The sequence below is a fragment of the Salvelinus sp. IW2-2015 genome, unplaced genomic scaffold (assembly GCF_002910315.2).
Source record: "Salvelinus sp. IW2-2015 unplaced genomic scaffold, ASM291031v2 Un_scaffold1168, whole genome shotgun sequence".
Classification (NCBI taxonomy): Eukaryota; Metazoa; Chordata; class Actinopteri; order Salmoniformes; family Salmonidae; genus Salvelinus; species Salvelinus sp. IW2-2015.
The window spans coordinates 286,812-297,407 of NW_019942762.1; the positions used below are offsets into that span (position 1 = coordinate 286,812).

At 46.0% G+C, this 10,596-nt stretch overlaps 1 protein-coding gene across 1 annotated transcript in view; it reads right to left on the reverse strand.

The window, feature by feature from the left end:
- Positions 1–10,596, reverse strand: part of nphs1 (NPHS1 adhesion molecule, nephrin) — a 74,620-nt gene that overhangs the window by 15,408 nt on the left and 48,616 nt on the right. The window contains 5 exon segments of the mRNA XM_070438777.1: positions 164–293; positions 561–729; positions 864–988; positions 1,344–1,485; positions 10,364–10,521. Coding sequence (XP_070294878.1) covers positions 164–293; positions 561–729; positions 864–988; positions 1,344–1,485; positions 10,364–10,521 — 724 coding nt within the window.

Below are 10,596 nucleotides of genomic sequence, written 5' to 3' on the forward strand. Positions count from 1 at the left end.
ACAGCTTTCTGTCATGATTGGCGGGTTACGGTGCAGCCGCGGTATTGTGGCAGGTGCGGTTTGCAAAAAATGGACCTGCATAGTCTAGGGTCTACTGTAGTCTAGGGTCTCCATTGACTCCACGGCCCACAGACCGGCTCTGCTTAACCTGCCCTCCCCTCACCTGGTTGGGCCCAGGCTCCAGGAGATGTTGGCCTGGGGGTTGCTGCTCCCAGACAGACAGTCCAGACTGAGGTTTTGGCCCCGACGCAGCTCCTTCTGCTTGGCTATGATTGTCACACTCACTGCAGGGACTGGGGAGGGGTGTAGGAGTAGAAGAGAGAGGACAAGACACCACTGTCAACATACTGAGGCTGCTGATTCCGTGTCTTTGTAGCTATATCTTGAATCTACCTATCATCTTGAATTAATTACCTATCATCTTGAATCTACCTATCATCTTTCATTTACCTATCATCTTGAATATAGATAATGCTTTCCTCATCTATTAGTCAGGTCCATAAAGGCTAGTATTAATCCACTCATGCCCAGAGCCCGGTCTGTAGGTCTTTAAGACTCACACTGGACCATGAGTTTGACGGAGGCGTTGAGGACCATCTTGGCCTTATTGGTGGCATTACAGCGGTAGGTAGCCATGTTGTCACTGGGCTGAAGGCGCACGGCCAGTTCTTTGGACACGCCTTTATCAGAGGGCACTTGTTTGGGGTAGTCTGATAACGCCTTACCATCCTGCGGTGTGGAGAGGAGAGTAGAGAATGGAGGACATGGTACTGTACAGACAGAGAGTCTTAATAACTGTTACAACTTTTGACAACTTAACCAATCGAAATGTATGTTGTCATACAATACACACATGTACACACCTTGTACCAGTTGAGGGTTCCTTTGGGACTTCCCCCAATAGAGAAGCAGATGAGGCGTATGATGGTTCCTGATCTCAGAGGAAGCCCTGGGGGAGGGGCTTCTATCCACACCTTCTGAGGAGGGTCTGAGAGGGGAGGGGGAGGAGGAGAGAGAGATAGGGGTGAAGGGGAGGGAGTACAGAGAGGAAGGGGAGAGAGAGAGGGGAGGGTGTAAGGGAGAGAGAGATGAGGGAGGGAGAGAGAGAGCGAGAGAGAGAGAGGAGGGGGAGGGCGGGAAAGAGAGAGGGGGTTGTGGCTATTGGTATAGTTACAGAAAGCACAGATTGAGATTGTTGCAATTGTTACTGTACAATGCATAGTTATGTTCTGGTTGTGCAAGGTTTTTTCATGGTTGTACTTGTCATAGTCATTCAATAGAGATTCCCTACAACCATTAGGCTTGTAGGGTTGTTGTTGTCATAGTTCTATCCAGAGACTCACAGAAAACAATGAGGTTGTTGGACTGGCTCTTGGAGAAGCGTGTGCCCTTGTTGAAGGTCTCACAGGTGAGGGGCAGCCCGTTCTCCTCCCGAGAGACAATATGGGTCAGGTTAGACATGGTTTTCTTCCCCCCGTGGTCTCCCTGGAGACAGGAAAGGACACATGACAACGTCAGGAAGAGACAGGAAGTTCTAGTGTCCCTAAACATTTTCCTTGGAGATAAATACACAGTAAGCTGCTCACAGGAAATACAATAATAATACTGTTTTGATGATGGAAATTAGCTTTGTGGCTCTCTAACTCGGGTGCTCTACTTACCTTGTGCCCGGTCCCTGATAATAAACAAACTAATAAATCACATTCATATACTTCTTCCTGCTCGCAAAACCCGTAATAAATTTAATCAAACCCCCATTTGCTCCTGCATGATGCTAGTCATGTCTGCTTTGCACGCCGGGTTCATCAAGGCTTTCATTGAGATGATTAGTGCAAAAGCCTTTTCCAGAGAGAAACAGACACAAGAAAGAACGCGTTCACAAAGAACCACCACTGAGGTGTCAGTCTTTATTAACCCTCAGATGTATTCAGGCACATTAAAGCTGGATAGAATGCAGCTGTAAATGCTAGATCAAATGAAAATTATTTCTCCAAATGAACAAAGAGCCGAAATAATGGTTCTCTCAACTCCCATGTCAGCTTTTATTCACTTTTATCTCATTAACATACTCAAAAGCCGAGAGAGAAGAATACTGGAACACTTTTTGAGGCTTCACTCATTGGCAAAGCATTGTGTAGTATAGACTGAATAGTAGTTCTTTGTTCAGAGCAGAGAGAGAATGAAGAACAGATTTAACGTGGTTAAAGTGGAAACTCTACACGGGGTAGAATAATATGAGATCTTTCAGAATCAAAGGCTTCTCTCACAGATGCTTGTCATTGGGCGCTCGAGATGTGCAAATCAGACTGCCTGAAGTCTGAATTAAGTATTTTAAGTGTGTATTGACTTCCGAGGTGTAGTTTGATAGGTCATTTTCAATTCAATTTACAATACATAAAGAAGCCACAGCAGGCAACCAATACATGTACCGAAATTACAGAGGGTTATATACACAAAAAGTCAAAGACTTGTTTCTGTTGTGGTCCTCATTGGTAGGCAAAGGGACTTCAAAGGGAAACCCAGCCGCGAGCTGCCCAGGGACGCGAGCCTACCAGATTAGCTAAATGCCTTTTATGCTCGCTTTGAGGCAAGCAACACTGAAGCATGCATGAGCGCACCAGCTGTTCCGGACAACTGTGTGATCACGCTCTCCGTAGCCGATGTGAGCAAGACCTTTAAACAGGTCAACATTCACAAAGCCACTGGGCTAGACGGATTATCAGGACAAACTGGCAAGTGTATTCACTGACATTTTCAACATCTCCCTAACCGAGTATGTAATACCTATATGTTTCAAAGAGACCACCATAGTCCCTGTGCCCAAGAAAGTGAAGGTAACCTGCCTAAATTATTACCACCCAGTAGCCATGAAGTGCTTTGAAAGGCTGGTCATGGCTCACATCAACATCAACATGCTGGAAACCCTAAACCCACTCCAATTTGCATACCGCCCCAACAGAACCACAGATGACGCAATCTTAATCACACTCCACACTGCTCTTTCCCACCTGGACAAAAGGAACACCTATGTGAGAATGCTGTTCATTGACTACAGCTCAGCGTTCAACACCATAGTGCCCACAAAGCCCATCACTAAGCTAAGGACCCTGGGACTAAACACCTCCCTCTGTAACTGAATCCTGGACTTCCTAACGGGCCGCCACCAGGTGTTAAGGGTAGGGAACAACACATCTGCCACAGTGATCCTCAACACTGGGAACCCTCAGGGGTGCATGCTTAGTCCCCCCCTGTACTCCCTGTTCACCCATGATTGCGACTCCAACACCATCATTAAGTTTGCTGACGACACAACAGTGGTAAGCCAGATCACCGACAACAATGAGACAACCTATAGGGAGGAGGTCAGAGACCTGGCAGTGTGGTGCCAGGACAACAACCTCTCCCTCAATGTGAGCAAGACAAAGTAGCTGATCGTAGACTATAGGAAAAGGAGGGCCGAGCAGGCCCCCATTAACATCGACAGGGCTGAAGTGGAGTGGGTCGAGAGTTTCAAGTTCCTTGGTGTCCACATCACCAACAAACTATTATGGTCCAAACACACCAAGACAGTTGTGAAGAGGGCACGACCACAACCAGATCTTCAAATAGTTCTACAGCTGCACCATCGAGAGCATCCTGACCGGTTGCATCACTGCCTGGTATGGCAACTGACTGTAAGGCGCTACAGAGGGTAATACTTAAGGCCCAGTAAATCACTTGGGCCAAGCTTCCTGACATCCAGGACCTATATAATAGGCGGTGTCTAAGACTCCAGTCACCCAAGTCTTTGACTGTTCTCTCTGCTACCGGCATGGCAAGCGGTACCGGAGCGCCAAGTCTCGGACCAAAAGGCTCCTTAATAGCTTCTACCACCAAGCCATAAGACTGCTGAACAAGTAATCAAATGGCCACACAGACTATTTACATTGACCCCACCCCTTGTTTTTACACTGCTGCTACTAACTGTTTATTATCTATGCACAGTCACTTTACATATTACCTCGACTAACCTATACCCCCGCACATTGACTCGGTACCATTACCCCCTGTATATAGCCTCGTTATTGTTATGTACTTTTCTTGTGTTACCATTTTTACATTTTTACTTTAGTTTATTTAGTAAATATTTTCTTAACTCTATTTATTGAACTGCATTGTTGGTTAAGGTCTTGTAAGTAAGCATTTCACGGTAAGGTCTACACCTGTTGTATTCGGTACATGTGACAAATACAATTTGATTTGATTTGATTTGAAGTGGCTGCAGGGCAATACAAGTGACATGGGCACTCTGTGCCATACATTCCATTATACACAATGTCCACATATTTACATATTTACAAAAAAAGCAGATATGCACATCTACCAAATCACTTCACCAGTGCAGAGTGGCTTTACACTTTGCTAGGAGGCTATGTCAACATTAACCAAGCCTTGCAGTAGTGTTTGAACCTAAGACTGGCAGAAACAGTTTTTATCTCAGCCGGGAGTTTGTTCCACTCTACTGCTCTTGAATCGACATGGCACAAAATCTGTGGCACTGCCTCGCATGGTGTAGGAATGAGAGTCCCTAACAGTAGTAAGAGAGTTCTTTAGACACTGGGGGACTGTACATACACAGTTTCATGGGCCAATCTCAGCTTCAACTGAGAGCCACTGTAGTTCGCTAAGCTGAGAAGGGCCAACATGACATTCTATTCTGAGCTGTCTGTAGCTTGTTCTTGAAGAACTTAGGGTAGCTGCTGTACAATGTAGTACACACCAAAGTGAGGCTGCACTAATGCTGCTGGAAGTGTTTTCTGGAAGCTTCCTTTATTTACATTTACATTTACATTTACATTTAAGTCATTTAGCAGACGCTCTTATCCAGAGCGACTTACAAATTGGTGCATTCACCTTATGATATCCAGTGGAACAACCACTTTACAATAGTGCATCTAACTCTTTTAAGGGGGCGGGGTTAGAAGGAATACTTATCCTATCCTCATAGGCCACTCCATTTAAACAGAAGACCGGTTTCTAGTGATCTATCGCGCGAGAAGGGTGGGTGATTAACTCCGCTCTGATACCTGGCCGTCTACTGTACACGAGAACGTCTTGTTCCAAGCGCGAATTGCGCGATGGTTGCTTTCAGAGCAGGCGAACAGTTTATGTCCCTGGTGCTGATGGCGAGGACACTGTACTTCCTACAGACCGTAGGAGGCGAGCAGGCCAGGGTAGGGATGACACGCAGGTCCTTGCTTTGGGTGTAGGGCCTGATCAGAGCCTGAAGGTACGGAGGTGCCGTTCCCCTCACAGCTCCGTAGGCAAGCACCATGGTCTTGTGACGCGGATGCGAGCTTCAACTGAAGCCAGTGGAAGAGCGGAGGAGCGGGGTGACGTGAGAGAACTGGGAAAGTTGAACACCAGACGGGCTGCGGCGTTCTGGATGAGTTGTAGGGGTTTAATGGCACAGGCAGGGAGCCCAGCCAACAGCGAGTTGCAGTAATCCAGACGGGAGATGACAAGTGCCTGGATTAGGACCTGCGCCGCTTCCTGCGTGAGGCAGGGTCGTACTCTGCGAATGTTGTAGAGCATGAACCTACAGGAACGGGTCACCGCCTTGATGTTAGTTGAGAACGACAGGGTGTTGTCCAGGATCACGCCAAGGTTCTTAGCACTCTGGGAGGAGGACACAATGGAGTTGTCAACCGTGATGGCGAGATCATGGAACGGGCAGTCCTTCCCCGGGAGGAAGAGCAGCTCCGTCTTGCCGAGGTTCAGCTTGAGGTGGTGATCCGTCATCCACACTGATATGTCTGCCAGACATGCAGAGATGCGATTCACCACCTGGTTATCAGAGGGGGAAAGGAGAAGATTAATTGTGTGTCGTCTGCATAGCAATGATAGGAGAGACCATGGAGGATATGACAGAGCCAAGTGACTTGGTGTATAGCGAGAATAGGAGAGGGCCTAGACAACGGCCCTGGGGGACACCAGTGGTGAGAGCACGTGGTGCGGAGAACAGATTCTCGCCACGCCACCTGGTAGGAGCGACCTGTCAGGTAGGACGCAATCCAAGCGTGGGCCGCGCCGGAGATGCCCAGCTCGGAGAGGGTGGAGAGGAGGATCTGATGGTTCACAGTATCAAAGGCAGCCGATAGGTCTAGAAGGATGAGAGCAGAGGAGAGAGAGTTAGCTTTATCTAGCTTGTAAGCTAGGCAGGCTACTTCCTTGAAGGTCTCCCACCCAGAAGTATGAGATGGGGAGGGGGGCGGATAGGTTGACCTCAAGTCTCGCCTACTGGAAGCCCGCAGGTAGTGGAGGGATAGCGGTGGAATCTATCAAATAGCGCACCTCTAACTTTGTACAGTACTAATGCAATTAGTAAAATCAGTTACACTACAAAATGCTACCAAATAAACCCACAATTCATTCATAATACTGGTGAATATATAGTTTCACAGACAATATTGTTGCTTTTTTTTGGGGGTTTGTGCAAAAGTCGATTACTATATAAAACCAGTCTGCACACCCACCAAGGTGGAATTTGGTTTAGTCTTGACTCTTGGTTGACAGTGTTGGGGATGGTGGTAATGTATTGATGCTCCAGCGCGCAAATTCAACACACATGGATAAGAAAAGGTCTATAGGCTCAGATCCCAGTTTAAAGGAAAAGAGAAAGAAGAAGAGGGAGAAACACACAAAAATAAAGGTATGCAGCTATGTCCTCTCTTTATGAGATAATATTATGCATTAATGAAATAGGCTAGTATAACTAACACTTATGTTTGTTAGCTGTGTTGCTATGTACTTGCTATGCTATTATACATAGGGGTGACAATATTCAGTTTTCTGCTTCAACTAACTACAATAATTGGATATAATTTCACACAGTTTCATCCATGATAATAGCCTGCAGCAAATGATTACAACCTAACTAGCACATTATTACAGTATCCCTCGCCACTTCGCGGTTCACTTTACGCGGATTCGCTTTTTCGCGGATTTTCATAATGCAATATTTTTTTTTTTTTGGGATGCTAGTGCTCTGCATTCTGATTCGCTAAAAACTCACTCCCGCTTCTTGTATCAAAACATGCTACGAATTGTGCTATCATTTGTCGTCTCGCTGCAGTTATGTGTACGTACATAAAAGACGCACAGCCGCTGACCGATGCAGAGCTGGCAAGAAATGACAAAGCCACAAGCGACGATGAAAGAGAAGAGGGAGAAGAGGACACGAGAGATGAGGAGAAGGACTAACGCTTCGGTCGCTTAGCAACCATGGTGCGAATGGCCACTGAACTTAAGCGAGTAGCTGAGGAAGTGGACCCTTTTGATGAGCCGTTCATTACAGTTCTCCAACGTAATCGATGGTGGCATGTCGTGTACAAGATCTTTTGCAAAGAAGAAAAAAGAGCGACAACAGCTGCCTATCACTATGTTCTTCTCCCGAACAAACACACCTGCACCGCGGGCTTCAGAAGAAGAGCAACCACTGCCCAGCAGCGCAGTCAGGATGCAGCGGCCCAGTCTGAAGAGCAGTGAAACGGCCTACACGTGAGTCACTGTATTTGTATACATGTAATAGTTGCTAATTGTAAAAATAAAAAAAAGTTTTCTATTTCGCGGATTTCACTTATCGCGGGTCATTTTCGGAACGTAACCCCCGCGATAAACGAGGGATTACTGTAATTTGGTTAACTTTCAGGTGACATCATAAAGGTTTTGTGTGATTGTATTGACTAGGTCCTGAGCTCAGTAAGGGGAATTTAAAATGCTGCAGGCGAAATTAAAAGAAGTCCATATTATGCTGATATTTTGGACTGCTGACTTCACGCGACAGCAGTCCAGAACACCAAAACTGCATATTGAGTCTTTTGGGGTCTTATGCCTAGAATTAGCCAAGGAGGTTGTATGGTTCAATTGGTTCCTATTCTGAAAATTAATGACATAATGACATGTATATTTAATTGTGCAACAAATGTATTTAGGGTGTCAGACTCATATACTGTATTTCAATGCAAATTCAGGGGCCAGCACCCTCTGGCACTGGCCAGGATGAGGAGCCATCCACCTCCTCAGTCACACAGGTGTCAGAAATGTTGTCTGAGCCTGAGGATGAGGATGAAGACCCATTTGCTTCCACTTCTCCCCAGCAGGATTCTTCAGGTGTGTTTATGCGCATAGGCATGTGTGTGTGGGTACACGCACATGTGTTTGTGTGCATGCCTGCATAACATAAACAAAATAAATAATTTCCCTTTTGCAAAGTTTTAAGTTTCCACATTGTAGGTAACAATGATGCTTTTATTATTACTGGGTATGTATGTGGGATGTTCCACCACTATAAATGCTGTGAATAACATGTGTAAACTAATGCCCATGTGCTCTCCATTAGAAATGCCTGTAGCAGCATCCCCACCAAATCCTGCTGCTGAGGATGAACCCCTTTCTACAGACCCTGCTGACTGGCCTTCAGTTCTGACTGACAGAATTCAGACACATTGTAACGGCGTTCCTCCTCCTCTTCGTACGAAGAGGAGGAGCAGGGATCGAACCAAAATGCAGACTTGTGATTTGACATTATATTTATTAAAGTAAAGACGAAAACACGAACTTCACTTAAAACTAAACAAAACAACAAATGGAGTAGACAAACCTGAACGTAAGGACTTACATGTAACGCAGAACGAACGAACAGGAAAATGACTACACAAAACGACGAACGAACGAAACAGTCCCGTATGGTGCAACATAGACACAGACACAGGAGACAACCACCCACAAACAAACACTGTGAAACTACCTACCTTAATATGATTCTCAATCAGAGGAGATGAAAACCACCTGCCTCTAATTGAGAACCATATTAGGTACCCAAACCAACATAGAAACAGAAAACATAGACTGCCCACCCAAACTCACGTCCTGACCAGCTAACACATACAAAAACTAACAGAAAACAGGTCAGGAACGTGACACACATTCGGAATTCAGACACAACTCGTTTGCAGAGGACTAAGTTAGGTACCATTCCCAAGGAATGAGTGTGATGGAAGAAGTTGCCACCAGCAGTATTTCAGGAAGACCTTAGTGAGTGGTGAAAGAATCCCTAGAAGTTGGTTAGTTTATTCTAAAAGAAACAACAGCCTCTTCTGCTTCTGCTGCAAACTCTTTTCTAAGAAGAAAATTAATTTAGCAGGACTGCCAGACTGGAAACAAGTTATTTTCTGACTTCACACGACACCAGTCCAAAACACCAAAACTGCATGAAAACATGGAAAGAACTGGCAATGAGGATCAAAAAAGGGGAAACAATTGATAAGCATGAGATGGCATTTATGGAGGATTAGAGGATAAGATGGAGAGAGGTGTTGACACGTCTGACTGCTATTGTGCAGTCTCTGGCAATTAGAAATCTGGCACTAAGGGGACACACAGAAACACTGTACTCTCCATCAAATGGACATTTCCTCAAAGAGGTTGAACTGATGGCACAATTTGATCCAGTCATGAAAGAGCACCTTAACCGTGTCCCAAAAGGGACCTCGAGTCACTCCACCAGCTACCTTGGCCACCAAATACAGAATGAACTCATTGATTTGTTGAGCAGCAAGGTCATTACAGTAATGGTGAGTGACATCAAGCTGGCAAAATTCATCTCTATCATTCTAGATTGCACCTCAGATGTCAGCCACACTGAACCGTTTTTTGTTGTGATTAGATTGTGTTACTGAAGGAGGAGCCCCACACAAAGGAACATTTTATGGGGTTTTTGGAGGCAGAGGAGTCCAGGGGCCAACATTTGGCATCCCTGATTCTCAAAAGATTAGAGGAGCTAAACATTCCTTTTGAGGACTGCAGAGGACAGTCTTATGATAATGGGGCCAACATGAGAGGAAAGAATGAAGGTGTCCAAGCCAGACTCCTGGAAATGAATCCAAGAGCTCCATTTGTGCCATGTGGGGTTCACACATTGAACCTTGTTGTGGCTGATGCTGCTAAAAGTTATGTTGATGCCATGGGTTACTTTGGCATCTTACACAAACTCTACACCTTGTTCTCAGCCTCCACACAGTGATGGGCCATCCTGAAAAAACGTGTGGACATCACTTTGAAGATGTGGACTGAGACAAGGTGGGAGAGTAAAGTTAAGCATGTTGAGCGACTGAGGCATCAGGCAGCAGCGGTGAGAGGGGCACTGATTGAAGTGAGGGATCAAACCAAAGACCCTGTGATAAAGATTGAGGCCCAGGCCTTGTCAGAGGAGGTGGGATCATACCGCTTCAGCATCTTGAGCCAGGGAGCCATACAAGCTTGAACTGCCACTGTGATTCAGTGTGAGAAGAAGTGTGTGTCGAAGTAAATGCAGGTCCCCTACCTCTTCCACATTGACCACGGTGGTGTTGAGTTCCCTGAAGCCCAGCCACCAGCGTATGTGTACAGGCGGGTTACTGGAGGAGGTGTAACAGCACAGGGTCACCTCCTCTCCCTCTCTCGCCTCGAACAACCCCAGCACCATCACCTTCTCTGGCTCAACTGACACACACCACGCACACACACACACACACACACACACACACACACACACACACACACACACACACACACACA